Raw genomic sequence first — 18,866 nt, forward strand, 5'->3', positions numbered from 1 at the left:
GAAGTGTCTCTCTCGCTCTTAAGCTCTTTCTCTTCTCTCTCAAGCTCTCCCGCTCCATGCGTGCATGCAGGCAAGATCCATGATGATGGAACAATGAACCAAGACATGTTAAACCCTGCTAATGTTGTCGCCTCCCGTAATTCAAAATCCGAGAGGTGACAGTAAGTTTACTTCACCATCGTGACTGCGTTCGCCGTCTGTACTTTTCCGCCCGCAACATGGACCTGAACCTGACCCCGCCCGCACCGACGGCGGTCGCGCCCCTCGTCGCCGCTGCGGCTCAAGGTGGGTGGACGCTCCGAGAACGTAGCACTGTCACCTTGCCATCTTGTAGAATGCATCTCGATATCTTTTTTGAAGGCTTCTTGTTCGGAAAGTCAACGCTTCGAGCTTGACTGGTGCTGCCCTGGGCCATCCTGCCAGCAACCGATCAGCTTGGCTCACACGTGCTTGGTTGTGCCCTTTGTCCGTAGTGGGTTATCAGGGCGGTGCTGTCAACCAGGTCATCACAACACGTATCTCAACCGACGTGGTGCGTAGCTCTCCCTGGCCTCCCGGAAACACTCCCCTGTCCCGACCCTCGCCTTGGCCGAGCGAGGGCCTGTGCTCTGTGCTCTACTGTGCGCCCTCTGTTCAAATGCGCGGCACGTCGCTCGTAAAACTGACTGCTTGCGCGTAGAACCCGGATTTCTCCCTGGATAATCTGCCCGTACCCTCACATGGCTCAGCACAATCTAAAAGGCCATTTTTGCCGCTGCGCCGAGCCACCATTCTTCTCAACGATAATAGCAACTCCTTTGCCTTGGTTAGGCCGCACATTCGAGCCCTGCTTTGCCCCTTGTTCTCGACCGCTGCCCTTGCCCTTGCCGTTGTCCTTGCCCTTGCTCTTGCCCTTGCCTCTGCTTGCGTCCTCGCTGGCTTTGCTATAGCTCAGGCACCAAACCACGGCCTTGTACTCACATGCATGCAACCTCGGTGGGGGGGGGGACGATGCTTGTCCTCTTCAACTTGGCGGCAAGCAGTCAGGTAGCTTTACTGGACTCAGCGAATTTGATATCCTGGCCGTTCTGCCCGGCACGGACAAGCTATTTGCGGTTGGTTCTTTCCGCCGGACTTCAAGCATCTCTTCCGCCTTCACACTTTAGGGTGGTTCTGGGTTGCCACATGCGGGCGGCCTCTCCCCCCACCCCCCATGACGAGTGTGGTTGACTGGCTCACCGCCTGTGTGCGTTAGCAATGCACGGACAAACTGGAAGTGGATGTCATTAGTTTTGACCTGACCGCCAAACTGCCGTTTCGTGTCAAGCCCACACAGGTTGGTGTCACCAATCGTCTCTGCCTCGGCCTCTGTCTCTATCTCTGCCTCGACCTCTGTGTCTGTGCTCCTGCTTTTCCGTGTTTGACCTTAACCAAAGGGCCCATCATTTGTGACTCACGTTCTAGTTTGCTTGTGTACTCACGACATGCCCCACACGCTCATGCATTCGCTTGCACATGCTTGGCTCGGGTCTGGGATAGATCCGACAGGCACGCCAGCGCGGGGTATACTTTGAGCTTCAATATGGTCCTCTCCTGACCGCAGGTTGGTTGGTGCTGACTTGTCCTTCTGCTGACCAATGCCCCCCATACATCCATGCCTGCCTTTTGCACACGTGCCCGCCCCTCCCCCGGCCGCGCCTCCCTACTCGTTGCACATGGATGATGACCAATGCTTCTTTGACCATGTATCTGACGGACGGCAGATGCTGCGACGCGTCGGCGAGTCATGAGCAATGCTCAACAGATTGTTCGCATGACCAAGGGCCGCCAAATCTTGCTTACTTCCGGGGTGCGCGCCTTGATCAGAATCGCATGGCCCGCATTTTGTCGCGCCATTTTCATTGCCGATCGTCCATCGCTCACTGACTTTTCTCGTGTCTTCCGTGTCACCCATCCAGGGTTCCGCGCCCAACGTACTGCGCTCGGCCCATGATGTTGCCAACTTGGGCCGCCTCTTTGGCCTGACACGAGATGTGAGCCGAGCCTGAGCCCGAGCTCAAGCCTGGACCCCGCGTGGTACAAGTATCGCATTGTCTCTCACATCACAACGCATGTTGTCCCGCGTTTGGCTTTACAGCAGGCCTGGGTGGCTGTAACACAGGCACCGCGGCAGGTCTTGATGCATGCACAGATGCGGCGTGATTCATACCGCGGTGTTGTCGCTGTTCGGTTGACCAAAGCTCTTCCCGCCTCTGAACAGTGGCGGCAACCTGCGCCCACGGCCCTGCCAAAGCGGTCCAAGTCCAAGCCGGCCCAGGTCCCGCCCAAGAAGGCAAAAGAAAGTGCCGCACCACCCCACTCAACAACCAAAGGCAACAGCAACGCGGCAACGCCCGCGACGCCCGCCACCGTTGATGGCAACCCTGCACAAGCCAAAAGTGCCAAACGCGCCAAGCGCGCCAATTGATCAGCCCCCTGCTGGCATGGATTTTCTGCACAGCCTCTCCCAACCGCTTGATCGCTTGGGCCTGAGATGCCTCAAAACGTATGCAGAACCAAGTCGTGCAGATGGACCAGACCAGCTTTTCAAGCACGATAATGCGATAATGATAATTATTATGTAGTAATGGTGAATGACTTCTAGTGTGGATATCAGATGCCAAGTTTGAGTCGTGTCGGCAACTCGATTGACAGCCTGCCTCATGCAGCTGACAAGGGATAGTATAATGGTGCCGCGATGCCGCACCCATTCAAGCCCCCGCTCGGATCGAATGTGCGCGTCATGATGAAACATATGATGCACAACAACACAACACAACAACATGCAACATACAAAGCAGCACAAGAAGAAAAAGACGACTTTGTCGTCGTCTGCTTAAAAAAAGAGAGCTCGAACACACACACACACGTTCTCGTCCGCAAAAGTCATACGAGCAATAATTTACCGTCATGTCAACCCGGTCCACTTGCGGCACACACTGCCAACATGCATGCAAAGATGCAAGCGACACGTGGTAGGCGAGCATGGTCTGGAAACGATGTCGCCATCGCGTTGAACAGCCCAGCCCAGACACACATCATCAGACACTACTGTTCCTTCTTGCGCTTGGGACTGCCACATTCTGAATGTGGATGCCGTTGCTCACTGCTCGCGCGCCCTTGTGAGTGGCGGGAGCGAGGCGTCGAAGCGCCGGACAAGACGAGCGGAGACTGCTGCGCCTCTGGTGCGTCCAAGGCCTGAGACGACGGAGACGCCCGAACCTGTTTCGTTCGCGTTCTGGACTGATTGGGCTTTGCGACCACATCGACATCCAACACATTGGCAGGGCCACTGTTGTTTGCAGGACTAGGCGCGGCTACCGATGCCGAGGCACGACGCAACGACGGCTTTGTGTGGCGCGACTCCATGGCGTATAGCATTTGCTGCGGCACTGACCGAATAGGTACTGCCAAAGAGGAACCAAGGCTGCTTCCCCTCTGGGCCAAACCGGTGGGAGCCACGGACACAGGCAGCTGGCTTGCGCTGGATCCATTTCTGATATTCTCTCCACCCAGGCCCAAGAGTGCCTGCAGGGACTGGTCGATACTGTGAGGTGTCTGCGAGCTTGATGCCTGCCCAGCATTCGGCTGCTGTACCAACTGGAGGAGGTGCTGAAATGCTTGCAGGTGGTATAGCGCCTGTTGGCGGTGTGTCTCAAGTTGACCTTGCAACGCCTGAGTAAGGGGGCTGATTGAAGTCGTGGGCACGCTTGCGACACCTTCTTCAAACCAGGTAGGCGGACAATACACGCCCTGCTGCGGCTGCGGCTGATAATTTCGCTCCGTCTTGGGTCGAGGTGGGTGATTGGAGCGGAAGGATGCGTGTGGTTGCTGTCGAGCTTTCACATCGCGCTGCAACTGATGCTGTTGCGGCTGCTGTGACGATTCCGGTGCCATCTGTGAAGCCAGCGACGGCGATGATGCCACAAGGCCATCCTCGTTCCTTATCGACGTGCCCCTTCCAGCAGGATGCATCAATTGAGCCGCTGAGGACGATGATAATGATGATGATGATGGTAAACTGCCATAAGTTGCTAGTTGTGCGCCACTCATTGTAGTTATCGGGAGCATGCGACTAAATGCCAATGAATCAAACATAGCAGGATTGACCAGGGCCGTCGCCGAGTTTGTTGTGGCTACGTGGGTGCCAGGTTGTAGCTGACGGGTTGGCACATGACCCAGGGAAGAAAGCACACTTGGTCCAGGCCAGATGGGCGCGGCCTCCGAGCCGACGGATGCTTGAGGTAGATGCAGAGCAGGCGCCGTGGTTAACACTGGGTATGGATTGCCACGTCGGGCATCCTGCTCAATGGCCTCCAACAACCAGTTAAGATCATTCGAGGCCATGGAGACTGACACGCGCTTGTCGAATGAACCCTTGTACGTCGACCTTGATGTGAGATGTGTGTGTGTTTGGCAGGTTATAGCTTGGCCTTACGCATCTCTGGACGGGTGCGTGGAGTGGTCGAGTTGCAACTGAGGAAAAAGAAGGTTTTGCAGTAGTACACCTCTAGCACGACGGCGCCACTCCCACGCATGCACTGCCACTGGAGGACTGGCGGAGGGTGGCTGGGCTTTGTTAAGCAGCTCTTTCCAGTTTGGTTGCACCTGCAAACAGGAGAACCGACAAACGTACGCACAAAGCCATCGAAAAAGCACACAGCCAAGATCCAGGTGAGCGCTGGACCCCATCCATCGAGTGCATCTCGGTGGAACAGGTCACCAAAACTGTCAGCCAGCAATTGAACCAATTGATTTACCTGAGCCGGCTAGGCGATGTACATTCAGTTGCACGGGCAAGGTTGTCGGTCAGCCAAGGAGAGACCAGTACGGATGCCACTTCGCAGGAATTGGTACTGGGGCTGTTTAAAGGAGGGGGTGGTGGTGGTTGAAGATTGAGATCTGCTTGCTCGTACGAAGAAGGTTCATGTGAATTGTCAACGCGTCCGGTGCCAGGGCACACCATTCCGCGTTTGGTGTTTTCTACCCCCGGCACCCGGCTGCCATTTGAGATCTTCTTCTCTTTTTGGCCAACTCCCGACTGATTAACACGAAACCACCAAATTCGTCATTTTTCCCGTCTCTCTGCAGGGGCTTCACTTTCCCCTTTACACGTGAACGTCCGCATCCACCTCTCTGAACAACGACGAAAGAGTCAATGATCATGATGTAAGAACGGGGGTGACAAGTTTACACCCAATTCCCCTAAATTAAACGGAATGTACCCTATGAACCGTGCTTGTTTGGTTTTTTACGTGTACTTCGTATATTTTGTTAAGGTGCTCACCGACGACAGACCCATGGGTTTTAGGTCGAGTAATAACTTTTGGTAGCACGATGCTTCAGTTGACGAACGGAGTGAAAATTTTGTTTTGAGGGCATGATCCGCTGTCCGCTCGGCGACGCGCGCACGCACGCATTGCTCGATCCGACTCGGTGTCCGCCGCTCTTGTGTCGCTTCGTCCCGCTTGTGTCGTGCGGGGATCGTCCATCAACATCCGCGATAGTAACACCTCTCTCCCACCTTACTCTTGCACGCTTGGAAAAGAGCAAAAGAGGGACAAGAGGCGAGAGATTGTGAGCCATGGTTGGAGATGGAATTGACAGCACGAAGCAGCGGTCACCGCCGACCAGGGGCACGCCGACCTCGCCCGGTGCAACGCCGCGAAGCCCGCATACACCGCATCGCTCACCGCTGCGCAAGCACACCGCTTTGACTCGCACACCCATGAGGGGGTCGGCTGGATTGACCGCCCACCGTAACGCAAACGAAACGCGTGTTCCGCTGCCCTACCCATCATCCCCAAGCCCTGCCATAACGCGCCCCGAGAGCACGAGCCCCCGCAACGGGATCACCCTGGACCGTCTTCTCGAACCCAGCCGCCGCGGCGCCGCCCTGGTCGAGCTGCAGGCGCCCACTCGTCGCCGACGCCCTTCAGACGAAATGGGCCCCGTGGAAGCCCGCCTGCAGCGTCTTCAGACCGCCCTGGTTCGATCGTCCATGCCAGTCCCAAACACCCTCAACTCACGCGCTGAACCATGCACCGGCCCAAACCTGCTATTCGCCTTCACTTGTGTCTTACCGTCTCGCCCGGCTGGGTTTGCCCTTTGTACACGCCTCGCAGGCCGACTTGCAGCGCACGACCAAAGAACAGCAAGACACGGTCAACCAGCAACAGGATGTTATTGGCCAGATCAAGCGCGACTTTGACAACCGGCTCCAGCAACAGGTTCAGCAGGTCCTCTTGTCTGACCAAGGCCCCGAAGACTTGAGCAACACCACCAGCCCGCGCTCCTCCACACTCCAGGCACCCAGCCCCAGGACACCCTCCTCTTCCCATCGCATGAGCGATGCCCGCAGCCTACGTAGCGAAAGCCAAACCGAGGATGACGCGAGTGAAACCGTGGAGCTCCCTGGGGCCCGTCGTACCCCTGTCTTCAAGTCCCCGTCTCCACACCGCGTTACTCGCCGAGAGGCCATTGCGTCCCCAACTGTACGCTTTTCTGCCGTCTGATTCCGCCCGTCCCTTGTCCAGCCTCGTGTCTGCTCTGCATCATGGTGTCTCCCCTGACTCTGCTCGAGCCCCAAGATGGCGCTGCGCGCCGTTGCTCTCCGCTGGCCCGGACTTGCATTCACATGAGCTGCCCATGCACATATCAACGCCAAGCTGAACATGTCAATTGATAGAAAAGAACACAACAACAGATGAAACAATACAGCTCCCGCCTCGCCAGGCATGCCCGCTATTGGCCATGTCAAGCAAACCCATCCTGAGCAAGGCCCCACGCCATCTGCAGCAAGAAGGCAACAAACACAAGTGGCCAAAATCGGTCTTCCGACCCACAATGCATGCTTGGACACGTGATGACGAAATGTGAAAACAAGGGGAAACGACACAACAAAAAAGGCGTCGACAGCAGACCCATCGTGCGGCATGCAATGCCACCACCGAGTTACTCAGCATCGGCAGCATCGGCCGCGGGCGCCGAAGTGGCCGGCACATCACCCTTGCCCGCTGGTACGGCAACAGCACCCTCGTAAGGGGACACATCCACAGGGTCATCGTTCAGGCGGCGCGTCGTCGACAGCACCTCAAATTGCTTGCCCATGGCCTCCAGCGAAAACTCGCCTAACATGAGGAGGTAACCCCAACGTGATAGATGGTGAGCCAGATCATACGCGCCGCCCTGACATCACGGAACGCCCAAAAACCAGGCATCATATTTGCTCAACAGAGCCCTAACGTACCGCGGAGCTGGCCGTCACGCGTGCGCACGTTGACCGTCTTGTGATTGGCCTCCGAGTCACCGACCACAAAGATGAAGTTGTACTAAAAGCGATCAAACAATGAGCTGCTGACCGGCCCATCAAAACCCCCAGACCTTGCTTCTGAAAGACACGCGGCTTGGAGAACACGTACATGCGCCACGCAGGCGTTGCGGACTTTCTTCTGCAGCTGCGTTGCAGTCGAGTCATCAATATCAATGGCATAGTCCTTGAGATGGAAGAAAGCCTGGACCTCTTTCGCATACTCGTTGTACTGGGGCGCGACGGGGATCACAATCGCCTGACGTGGCGACAACCAAAAGGGCCACTTTCCACCAGTGTGCTCGCAGAGAATGGCAAACATGCGCTCCACCGAACCCAAGACGGCGCGATGCAACACACACACACACACACACACACACACACACACACACACACACACACACACACACACACACACACACACACACACACACACACACACACACAAAAAAAAAAAAAAAAAAAAAAAAAAGTGAACATTTGGCACGAGGGGGGAAGCCCAAAGGTCTCGTTCGCCCGAGCAACACAAGGGACGAACCTGGTGCTGGCGGCGGAGGGCGTCCGTGACCTTGATGTCAATCTTGGGTCCATAAAAGGCACCATCTCCGGGGTTGATGGACCAAGGGTGACCGCAGCTGTTCAGAGCTGACTCGAGGGCGCTCTCGGCCCGGTTCCACACCTCAATCTCACCCAGGTACTTCTCGGGGCGCGTGGACAAGTGCAGCTCAAATTCAAAGCCGAAAATACCATACACCTCATTCAGAAAGTCGAGGCAGCCCTTGATCTCCTCCTCAATCTATATGCAGCCGAAAGAGAGTAAGAATCACCACTGAATCAGAAACAGGAACACTGAAAACGTTCGCGGTCTTCCCGAACAACAACTATAGAGGCTTGGCCTGCCCCACCTGCTCGGGCTCGCAGAAGATATGAGCATCGTCCTGCTGGAAGCGCCGAACGCGCGTCAAACCGGTCAAGGCACCCGACAGCTCGTTGCGGTGAAGCACGCCAAAATCTGGCCAGCAGGACAGCAGCAAGGTTGCGATGAGGCAGAGAGCAGGGATCGATTGGCCAGCTCAGGCTCGACAAAGTGCAAAGTGCAGCGGGAGCATGCTTTGGGAACTTACCGGCAAAGCGCAGAGGGAGCTCACGGTAGGAGCGCTTGCGGTGGCCAAACATGATGCAGTGCGAGGGGCAGTTCATGGGCTTCATGGCAAAGATTTCCTTTTCCACCTCAAAGGAGAAAATGTTCTCCTGGTAGTGTTGCCAGTGGCCTGACGTCTCCCACAAGTTTTTGTTGAAAATGTTGGGCGTGACGACCTCGCTGAACCCACGCTTGATGTACTGTTCGCGGATCATTTCCATGAGCGTGCGGTAGATGCGCGCGCCGCGAGGCAGGAAAAAGCACGAGCCCGGGCTGAGATCATGGAAAAAGAAAAGCTCTTGCTCGCGGCCAATCTTGCGGTGATCGCGCTTGGCAGCCTCCGCCAAAAGCTCCTTGTGATCCTTGAGCATCTTCTTGTCGGGGAAAGAAACAGCGTAAACACGCTGCAGCGTCTCCGCGTCGGCCTTGCCCTCCCAGTAGGTGGACGAGCACTTGTGAACCCAAAAGGCCTTGATCTGGCCAGTGTTGCGGATGTGGGGACCGTGGCACAGATCGATCAGAGGACCGCAACGGTAGACCGTCGTGGCAGCTTCCTGGATGCTGCAGTTTGGGGTTGATATCGTCATAATTGATGATTGATGATGCATCCAAAAAGACATGAGCCATGCGTCTGGTTGCTCAACAATGAAATCGTTCAAAAGGTATCTCAGTGAACAAAGCATCGCGGGAACATCCAACAAACCGCTCCTTGATGAGACGCTGCTTAAAGGGGTTCTCCTGGAACATGCGGAGGAGGTTCTCCTTGGACACGATCAGGCGCTGGAAAGGATACTTTGCCTTGGTAGCCTGCACAACGAGGGGAGAAGATAAACAAGATCAGACACACGAGGGGAAGAAGACAAAACCCCGACGAAACCAGGTAAGACGGAATGTGCGCGCAAGGACCCACCTTGGTGGCCAGCGACTCGAGCGTCTTGAAATCTTCTTCCGAAACGTGGCTGTGAAGAGCAGACAAAGAAAGATCTTGAGCAACGAGATGCACCATCGATGCCGCACATGGCGAGGCAGTGTCGGGCCGGGTGTGCTGCGAGCAAAAACAGACCGATCGCCCATCTCCATGTCGTAGAAGAAGCCATCCTTGATGGGGGGACCATAGCAGAGGTTGCCGCCAAAGTAGTGTTCCATGGCCAGGCCCAGGATGTGCGCTGAAGAGTGCCAGAAAGTATCACGGCCCTCTTCGTCATCAAACTTGAGGAACTGAAGGGTGCAGTCCTCCTCGAGGGGGCGGGTCATGTCGTACAGCTTGCCGTTAACCTTGGCAATAATGGCGGCCTGAGCCAAACCATCGCTGCGCGTGGTAGTAGAAGGCCGGGTCAGCGAGAGAGAGCGCGCGACCACAGCAACGTGCATGTTGTTAACAAGGCTTTGCCCGACGTACCTGATGCCCTTGGCAATGTCGTAGGGGGACGTGCGCCAAGTTTCGCCGGGGACCTGCTTGCCATCGGGCAAGGTGATGGTAATGGCCTTGCTCTCGCGCTCTACCAAATCATAACCAAGTCAGTGACAGCACAGCCCATGATAGCTTGAATGCCAGCTCCGAGACCAGGTATACGCCACCTACCAGCCAGCTCCTTCTGCTGTTCAGCCCAGAGCTCTTCGAAAATGTCCTCGCGGAAGCCAATGTACGCAGGAGGCTCGGGAACACTCGCCTAGAGTAAAGACGCGTCCACCACAGAAGCAAAGTCAGGCAACAAATGTACGTGACCCATCCTTGAAAAGTATGATGCGTCGCGCCCTGATTCAGCAAGCTGCACATCGGGAGCAGTCTTTGCCCCTCATTCCGCGAAAACGAGGGGCGGTGGCATTTAAAGGTGTCATCTTGGCGAGCTCGACGTACACTTTGACCAGCCTGGGCCTTGTCCTTCTTCTCCTTCTTGTCCTTCTTGTTGCCACCCTTCTTCTGCTGGGGCTTGCTCTTGATTTCGCCCGAAGCAATCTCGCTTGCAGAGACGCTGGAGTCAGCCTACATAAGGCAGTAAGGTTTGGGACAATAGCAGGATGAGCGACAACGAGTCGAAATTACACGACACCATCATGAGCACAGGAAAGAAACGATTCAAAGAAAAGCAAACAAATGAAGCAAGGTTGGGACGTACAGCGATTTCGGCAGCTGCGGCCGCAACCTGCTGAGTCTCGTCCGACATGGCAGGGGTGCTGGCTGAGGGGGATAGAGGTGGAGCTTGTTCCTGTTGTGCAGGCAGAAGCCAATCGACGCCTTGGTCGAGCAGAATTGAGGCAATGGCCGTCGAAGACAGCATCTACACTAGAGTTACAGGATGCCCGATGTCAAGCGCAGCGGAACAAAAATGAGTCGACCCGCGCTTGCGAGCTAGCTGAAAAAGTTGCTCGTTAAGTTACGCAGATGCCAGTGCCTTTACAAGCAAGCAAGCGGCATGACAGAGCACAGACAACAACGCAACAAGGAGCTGAAGACCAGCCACCAACTCCACAAGCACATCACGGCGCTGAGTCGATCTTTGACATCAAATCAGGCGCGCTGCCGTTTCATCTCCCCCCATTAGCCAAAAGACAACGCCACTCTCAAGAAAACAGCACACAAACCCATCACCGCCTCGCCGCCCCTCACCCAGCCTCCTCCAATGACGAAAGAAAAACAGCAATTAAAAACCAGACAGATACAACCGCAAGCCGTCCAGCGCGCGAGCTCGGTACCCGCCGGCTGCCATTTCCACACACACACACACACACACACACACACACACACACACACACACACACACACACACACACGCGGCTGCACACACGCAGAACATGTGAGAAGGCTTAAACCCCCGTCACTCCTGTCGTACCTGATTCAAAAGTGTAGCTTGTAACATACTGATAAGATATGACATGAGGTAGCATTGAAGGGTGCAGATGAGTTTTTGTTGTGATTTAGAGGTTTTGTGTCGTTTTGTTACAATAAATAAGCTTACTTTGTAAAGTGATTATAAACGTTGTTGTCGCAAGGTGTTTCGCAGTGATGGTGGAGGTGTCCAGATTGCGAAGTCACATCACCTTGATCAACTTTAAAGGGGTAAATTCATCTTCGACAGCCACCCGCGGGAAAATTCAAACTCCGACGGCTTGAAGCCGCTCAGCAGAACAACACCTTTTTGCCTGTGCACCTCGCTCGCGTGACAACAAAAAAAAAAAAAAATCAGAAATCAGAGAGAGAGCGCGCGCGCCCGCGGCAGTGAATGGCAGCGCCAAGAGGCGGGGTATACCAGGGGGTGAGTCGACGGCAAAAGCCGTGGTGCAGGGCAACTAGACGGAGCAGGTGCTCTTTGAAATTGTGGTGGTCTTGCTGGACTCACGACAGGTGCTGATATTATTCTTTCCAGGTGGATGGTCCGAGGCGACCCGTCGTGTTTGGGCGCCAAACTGGACAGTGACAGTCAGCCGCTGCCGCTGCCCTTCGGAGTTTGAATCGCCTTTTCTCCCTCTCTTCCTCTCTCTGTCTATCTGTCTCTCTGTCTGTCTGTCTCTCTCTGTCTGTCTGTCTCTCCCCTTCTCTCTCTCTCTCTCTCTCTCTCTCTCTCTCTCTCTCTCTCTCTCTCTCTCTCTCTCTCTCTCTCTCTCTCTCTCTTTTCCCTTGGAGTCACTGAACAGCCTTGCTTGTTCACGTTTCAAGTCGGAAGGCAACCTGATTTGGGCGCTATCGTGGCGGCACGCCCCCGCTCCAGCAAAGCGTCTTGTCTTGGTTGCTGCACCTGCACCTGCATCTGCAGAGAATGAGTCGCAAGGCTGTCCTTCACCCCCGGCCCGGTTCGACCGAGCTGTTTGAGACGCCCAACACGCTGCGGCCCGCGGGACCCTCGCATGTACCTGGAACGACGGCCACCGTCGGCGCAGACTCGCCACCGAATGCTGCTTTGCCCGAACACAGCGTTCTTTGGGATGAGTCGCCCTCGCAGAGGGAACTTCCGATGCCCACCCCGCGACGCTCGGTGTGTTTGATGGTTTTTGGCCTGTGCCACAAATCGAAAAGCCTCGTGTACTCTCATGCCCTTTCACCCCTGCATGAATGTCGGATCGGTTTGGAGCAGGTTTCCCGGAAAGATATTGCCTTGATTGTGCGCACCCTCTCGTCCCGTGGCGAGACGCGTGACGAGGGCGAGAATCGCCTACAGACCTACTTGCTCCATGTACGCGTCCGTCCCTCTGCCAGTGCGAGCACGCCTTGCTTGCCTCGCATGCCTGCTATCCTGCGCGCTCACCTTGCCACCAACTTGTCCCGCACGCGGTGCTACGCAGCGACGGGCCGCCGAGGCGTCAGTGGCCTGCAGCACCTCACCGACACCCCCTGTCATACGGTGCGTGTGGGTGCCCCCCTGACAATTGGAGTTGGCCGCATAAACGACGATGCCGCGTCTCGTCTCAGTGAGAGTGCGTGACATAATGTATACTATAGGACGCGGTCCGTTTGGCAGCGACGCCGCCGCAGCTTGGACCAACTCCATGACTTGGTGGCCAAGCTGCGGGATGAAGAATCACGCCAGACCGCCGGCCATGGCGTTGGTCATGCCAGTGCTGCTTCCCCAGGCCATGATTCGCCGGCCCCGCCAGGTGGCAACGTTCCGGCAACAGCCTCCACCACGCCCATCACTGTTGCGTCAGCCCCCTTGCGGCGGAACAGCGATCGTGCCTCTGCCATGACCCCCCTTGACCCCGCTGGCGACGAGAGTGCTGACGAGGATGAGTTGGACGCGTTTTTGACGCAGCCGGATGTGGTCGATCTGTTACATCGACTAGAATCATCCAAGGGTCATGGCAACAGCAGCAGCGACGCTGCATCAACAAAAACATCCCCCCGCACTCCACGGCCCGCGTCACAAGCATCCCAATCGGGGCCTGCGGCACCAATCTCAGTGCGCCATCACGCGTCTACAACTACCACTACAGGCCGAACCCATGCCCAGCCCGACCCTGATTCATCCACGACCAAACGAGTTCCCTCCTGCCCTTTGCAGGGCGCAACAACTCGCTCGCCAATCTCGGCGATGAAGCGTGGTGCACCGTTGCAGCCCTCCCCGTTGCCTGCAAAGCGCGGCAGTGTGGCTCCCGTCTCTGCTGTGCCTTTGGGTGGGGCCGATCGTCGGTCTTTAAACGCCGGTGAGAACCACACTCTCGGCAAAGCCAAAACCAATGCAGCCCAAACCGTGGGCTCAAAGTCCACACCGACCCCGTCCATGTCGGAGGCTGTCAAGCTACGGATGGAAAAGAAGAAGATGGAAGCCACTATCCGACGCAATAAAATTGCTGCGCAGCGGCGAAGACAGGCCGTTCAGGCCGCGCGCCAGGCCGCTGCCCCAGCCGGCCCCTGATTGATTACGCTCGCGCGTCGCGTCACGCCCTCTCCCCCCGCCCCTTCTCCCTTTCTTCTCTTTCTCTCCTCGTCCCTAAAGTCGACTCTCAATATCAGCGCTGCGCGCTGTGTAGCATGGAGTCACTCCATGCACCGCTTGCCATTGGTCCCCCAAAAAGCGAACTTGCATCCTTCCCAAGCTCTTCTCTCAAACGCCTCACTCGCTTGTCTCCTTGATCAAACTCCAACAAAAACTTGATGACATTTGCTGCCCTTGTGATGCAAGTCGTTGCTTCGACCACTGCAAGTGTCAGGCTTTTGAGAGAGAGAGCAGACACACACACACACACACACACACACACACACACACACACACACACACACACACACACACACACAGTTTTTGCGGAGACAACGCGGCCGCGCCAGTGATTTGGAACGGGGCAGGGATGTTGTTCTGGGTGATGCTGTGCGCGTCAGGGAGAGAAGGGCGAGAGAGTTTGACTTTGTGAGGGGCTGCTAGTGGTGGCTGGGGTACGGTCAAGCTACACGACAAGCGAGCTGGTTCGTTTCTCGGATAGTGTTGAAGCAACGCTCGCCTCACCCAGAAAGAAGAGCTCCAAGCCGAGCTTGGAGCTCGACTGGCGGAACTGGCAGCATGTTGGCAACAACCAGCTCGACGCAGACTGTGGGCGCAGCAGCAGGCACATTGCGCGATGCTGCGTCCGGTGCCCTCAAGACCGATGACGCCCAGATGGAGCCCAAGCCCATTGACTATGACCTCCACTCCTGGTCATCCTACACAGCCGACTACCATCCCAGGTGCAGCCGCCGCCACGCCAAGCAGCCATCATCTCGGTGCCACATCCATGGCAAAGTGCTCACTCATGCGTCCCGAAACACCCGTAGAGGCATCTTTGAGGACAAGCCGAATGATGAGCAGTCACGCTGGAACTGCGTGGCGCGGTTTCAGCAAGAGCTCATCCTAAAGCTTTCCCAACCCGCCATCCTCAAACACATTGCCTTTGGCAAGCACCGACAAGAGTGCATGTGAGCAAGCATCCCCATTCTGTGCAATCGCCATTTTCTTTCCCAGTGTGCCCGCCCCATTCACGCCTGTTGTGGCTGCCTCGAACACAGCTGCAACCTCAAACGCTTCAAAGTCTACGGCGCCTACGACGTGTGTTCGCATCGGCTCCGCCCCGCCCTGCCCGACTCGACGCGCCTCACCTTGTTGTTCGTCCCCCTACCCCTATTTCCCCCCACCCGATCTTGCGTTGCCCCATTTTTCCCCCCACCCGATCTTGCGTTGGACATTGGATGGACCGTGTCTCTAGCCCGAAAGCTGGGTCTTATTGTTGCACTCGGGCATGCAGAACGACTGCTTCACCGAGACTTTTGACCTCCGGACCCCCAACAACTTACAAGGCCCCATGGTGTGCCGCTACCTCAAGGTATGCCGATTGATCCGTCTGCAGTCCAGTCTGTGGTTGTGGATAGCTGTCCAGTTTGCGCTTGTGGGTAGCTGCCCGCCGATGCCTCACAAGCCCACCATGGGCGCCTGCAACAGATTGTGCCCTATGCTCCCTTCTCAGGAAGCAGCGTATCCATCTGGTACATTCAGCTTCTTGGATTCACTGATCCACAGCTCATTTCCCGAGCATGCTCAGACTTTGAGCGCCAACAGCAGGACATGGTACACCCGCACCCGCACCCGCGCCCTCAAGAAGCCCCGCTTCAATGTCTCTCTTCTGGCTCGTTGGCCCATCATTGGTCAATGCTCGGTTGGGTGCCGCAACCAGTGCCGATTGACTCAATGGGGATACATCGCCGTGCTGATAGGCCTTGCGATTGTGCATCAAGTACCTGCAGTCTCGGGAAGACTTGGCCGACTGCTCCGAACTAATTGCCAAGCGTCACAAGATTTCACTAGAACACAGTCTCGTGGCCGAACTACGACACCGATTAGCGACGGTGAGTCCTCGACAGCGAACGCTTGAGAAAGGGAAGCCTACGTCTCACACTTCCTGTCTTTTTTACCAACCATTCGTCAATAGCCGGGGCAAAGCTTGGACGCGCTCAAGTTTTTGCAACAGAGCTCCACCGAGCTCTCTTTGTTCGACGACCATCTAGCAGGTGTGCGCTGACTCGTCGGTGGTGCCCTCTCTGCCAAATAAAGCTCACGACAACTCTCATGCCCCCCACACACACACACCCTGCTCCCTGCTCCCTGCTCCACAATTACCACCAGCTTGCACGCCGCAGTTGCACTGGGAGCAGGTGGTTTGCCACAGTCCCGACTCAATAAATCAGACCGCCTCGCAGCCGCTCCGCCCAGGCCCGCGTGGGGGTCATCAGATGTGCATTGACCCTTCCAATAACGTCATTTACCTTCTTGGCGGGTGGGACGGCCGAGTATGTTTGGCTACCCACCTCTTTTTCCTCGCGTACACGCGCACACGCGACCCCCCTCTGTGACGATCATGTTCCCAAAGGACAAATGTTTGCCTCGTACTTTTGATTGATGTAATCTTTGGGCCTGTTCTCTCACTTGCAGCGTGACCTGGGAGACCTGTGGAGATTTGACACTATAAACGAAACCTGGGAATTGTTGTCGCCCGATGTCGAGGATGATGGCGGACCTTGCCCCCGCTCCTGCCATTGCGCTGCCATTAGCGTTCGACGTCAAGAAGTACGTCGGCCGGGTGTCATGTTTGTTGCGGTCGCCTGTGATGCCAGATGAATGCAGCGTGTCCCAGCTCATCGATCCTACCTCCCCGGACATATGGCTGCTGACACATGCACCCGATAGTTGTATGTCTTTGGACAGTACATTGACCGCGAGGAACAGACTGAAAACTCGACAAGGCCCCACCTCTTTGTCTACAGTATTGCCCGCCGCGCTTGGTCCATGGTTGCTCAGTACGTTGACTCTGGGCTTGATGGATGAGACGAGACGCAAGGGCTCATTTCTCGGCCGTGCTAGAAATGGACGAGGACCACGGCTTCTCTACGATGCGCAGATGTCAATCGACGATGAAGCAGGCGTACGTTTCCTGCCAATCCGCCAATGACATGATGTACACTTTGGCCATTTCTTCATCTTTTTCTCTTTTTTTTTTCCCCCTTCCTCTCATTTCCTCTCATGCGTCGATCTCAAACCGGCCCGCGGGCGCTGCACGCCGCTTTGAACAGACGGTATACATTTCTGGGGGGCGAGCCATGTGGCTGGGGGCCATTGGAGACCTCTATGGTGGTCTCTACGCCTTTGACTGCCAGTCTCGACAATGGAGAACTCTGCGGTGAGGCCTTGTGACAATGGACAGCTGGCTATACTTGAGCCACGTTTTGATTCGTGGGGAACGAGCGCAGTGGCCTCTCACGTGATGATGAATCGGACCTCGTATTCAGGGAGGATGGTGAGCGGCGGGGTCAGTGCCCCAGCGATACCCGCTTCTACGGGCGGTCTGGCCATACCATGGTGTTTATGCCTACAACCAAGAGCCTCTACATTTTTGGTGGCCAGCGCGCGGGTCTGGTGTGTTCATTGACTACGTTCGACGGCCGGATTGATGTCTTGCGACGCCGAGTTTTGTGTCCGTGCTGATGAGCATTTACCGCCTGCTTGCAGCACTTGGCTGATTTTCTGCGCTACGATACCTCGCAAGACGTGGTGACACTTGTGCAGCACGATGCCATGTGCTTTGTAAGAGCCCGCCTGATCTTGGTGCCAACCGGGCAACCCGCAGTTGTACCAAGGCTCCGGGCATGATAAAGTATTACGAGGGCGTAGATGGCTTATTTGTCATCTGTGCTGAATGGCTAGGGTGGTCCCACCGCTGGGTTTACACAGCGTGGAAGCTGTGATCCCACGCGGAATGAGATTTACATTGTCTCGGTTTGTCGTGTTTGCGAATGGTTAGAGTAATGCCAGCTGGTCTCTTTGCGGATACCTCACGCACTGGTCTGCAGGGTATTGTCAAGGAGACTGCGATTGGACAGTCCAAAATTGGCAATCATTTGTGGATCTATAACTGCAATTCTGAAACCTGGTCAGAACCGACGCATGTCTCCTGTCCCGCAGTCCCTGTGCCAGTCTGTTCTTTGTGCGTGGTTGTTCGCCTGTTCAACAGTACAGCCTTCTCATTGGAACCGCATTCCTAAAACATTGGCACGACAGGCGATTGGCAGAAGTGACAGCGCACTGTGAGAGCATGAGTCCGCTGCCGCGCTATGCTCACCAGGTTCTGTATCATCCCCAGACCCAGGCAAGACCAGACTGCACCGATTGCCCGCCCGATCCCTGCGCCTTGAGCTAACGGCTGCGCGATGAAACTAGACACACTACATGTTTGGCGGCAACCCAGCGAGCAAGAAGAGTCGGGCACGGTTGGGCGACCTGTGGCGCTTTTACGTGCAGCGGCCTCAAGCTGATGACATACTGGCTGAATGTGCCTTTCAGCTCCGCTGCCTGCATGCACGGGATCTAGCCGCGCGCAACCCTGTTGACGGCATTCAGTTTCTGCGCTCTGTGGTGAGTCTTTGTGAAAGACCAACTTGGAAGGGCTATAATTTTGAGCCAGTATGCGTGCGCGCAACTTTGGTCTGATGACTTTTTGCACGTTGTCGTGCTAGGTGGCACCCACCGTTCTCCAAGAGCGCCGACATGACATCCGCGCGTATGAGCAACTGGTGGGCATGTGTCTTCGTGGTATGTCTACCCTGTCCAACTTTAGAGCACACCCCCGACCGACTCGACTTGTTGAACGACGCTGCAACAGACTTACCGTCCACACTGGCTTATCCGACCTTGTCAGGAGCCCCTGTCGATGCATTGACGCGGAAAAGGGTTACCGAAGACATTTTCAGGTTTATTCGCGAAGATCTGCGTGGCCCTTCGGTGGCGCTGGAGTCGCTTGCCCTCAAGGTCTTGCTGCAATCTTCCAGCACGCGTACGGGATCCATAACTTCGGGTGCAAGCCCCACTGCTGCCGCCACCACCGTCGCCAGTCGTTCTGGCGCATTGATGTGAACCCCAAAAAATATGATGTGAGCCTAGCCCACGCTGC

The 18,866-nt window shown here is 56.0% G+C and overlaps 6 protein-coding genes across 6 annotated transcripts; 4 read left to right on the top strand and 2 right to left on the bottom strand.

Moving 5' to 3' along the window:
- Positions 1 to 218: 218 nt before the first annotated feature.
- Positions 219 to 2,446, top strand: MONBRDRAFT_29592 (uncharacterized protein; the record flags this gene model as incomplete). Its single annotated transcript, XM_001750025.1, has 9 exons — positions 219 to 285; positions 474 to 532; positions 680 to 805; positions 1,023 to 1,094; positions 1,235 to 1,315; positions 1,519 to 1,582; positions 1,743 to 1,828; positions 1,938 to 2,012; positions 2,240 to 2,446. The coding sequence occupies 9 exons, from the start codon at positions 219 to 221 to the stop codon at positions 2,444 to 2,446; spliced, it is 837 nt and encodes a 278-aa protein (XP_001750077.1).
- Positions 2,447 to 5,602: 3,156 nt separating this feature from the next.
- On the top strand, positions 5,603 to 6,533 carry MONBRDRAFT_12210 (uncharacterized protein; the record flags this gene model as incomplete). Its single annotated transcript, XM_001750026.1, has 2 exons — positions 5,603 to 6,007; positions 6,144 to 6,533. The coding sequence occupies 2 exons, from the start codon at positions 5,603 to 5,605 to the stop codon at positions 6,531 to 6,533; spliced, it is 795 nt and encodes a 264-aa protein (XP_001750078.1).
- Positions 6,534 to 7,247: 714 nt separating this feature from the next.
- MONBRDRAFT_29593 (uncharacterized protein) lies at positions 7,248 to 9,722 on the bottom strand (the record flags this gene model as incomplete). The annotated part of the gene is made up of 8 exons (XM_001750062.1): positions 7,248 to 7,349; positions 7,440 to 7,652; positions 7,815 to 8,123; positions 8,233 to 8,339; positions 8,452 to 9,029; positions 9,172 to 9,275; positions 9,379 to 9,427; positions 9,532 to 9,722. The coding sequence occupies 8 exons, from the start codon at positions 9,720 to 9,722 to the stop codon at positions 7,248 to 7,250; spliced, it is 1,653 nt and encodes a 550-aa protein (XP_001750114.1).
- Positions 9,723 to 9,867: 145 nt separating this feature from the next.
- On the bottom strand, positions 9,868 to 10,633 carry MONBRDRAFT_12212 (uncharacterized protein; the record flags this gene model as incomplete). The annotated part of the gene is made up of 4 exons (XM_001750063.1): positions 9,868 to 9,967; positions 10,051 to 10,138; positions 10,327 to 10,452; positions 10,586 to 10,633. Coding segments are annotated over 4 exons (362 nt in total), but the record flags the coding sequence as incomplete, so codon positions are not given.
- Positions 10,634 to 11,689: 1,056 nt separating this feature from the next.
- MONBRDRAFT_29595 (uncharacterized protein) lies at positions 11,690 to 13,816 on the top strand (the record flags this gene model as incomplete). The annotated part of the gene is made up of 6 exons (XM_001750027.1): positions 11,690 to 11,722; positions 11,812 to 12,192; positions 12,221 to 12,439; positions 12,539 to 12,637; positions 12,747 to 12,805; positions 12,904 to 13,816. The coding sequence occupies 6 exons, from the start codon at positions 11,690 to 11,692 to the stop codon at positions 13,814 to 13,816; spliced, it is 1,704 nt and encodes a 567-aa protein (XP_001750079.1).
- A 1,549-nt stretch (positions 13,817 to 15,365) lies between these two features.
- MONBRDRAFT_34411 (uncharacterized protein) lies at positions 15,366 to 18,829 on the top strand (the record flags this gene model as incomplete). Its single annotated transcript, XM_001750028.1, has 16 exons — positions 15,366 to 15,493; positions 15,640 to 15,771; positions 15,855 to 15,933; positions 16,049 to 16,212; positions 16,355 to 16,489; positions 16,610 to 16,719; positions 16,784 to 16,844; positions 16,993 to 17,099; positions 17,209 to 17,335; positions 17,429 to 17,503; positions 17,624 to 17,695; positions 17,770 to 17,849; positions 17,978 to 18,041; positions 18,137 to 18,331; positions 18,433 to 18,508; positions 18,615 to 18,829. Exons 1-16 carry the CDS (start codon positions 15,491 to 15,493, stop codon positions 18,827 to 18,829), a joined length of 1,695 nt encoding a protein of 564 aa, XP_001750080.1. The 5' UTR covers positions 15,366 to 15,490.
- Positions 18,830 to 18,866: the final 37 nt, after the last annotated feature.

Source organism: Monosiga brevicollis, genomic scaffold (genome assembly GCF_000002865.3).
Source record: "Monosiga brevicollis MX1 MONBRscaffold_36 genomic scaffold, whole genome shotgun sequence".
Classification (NCBI taxonomy): Eukaryota; class Choanoflagellata; order Craspedida; family Salpingoecidae; genus Monosiga; species Monosiga brevicollis.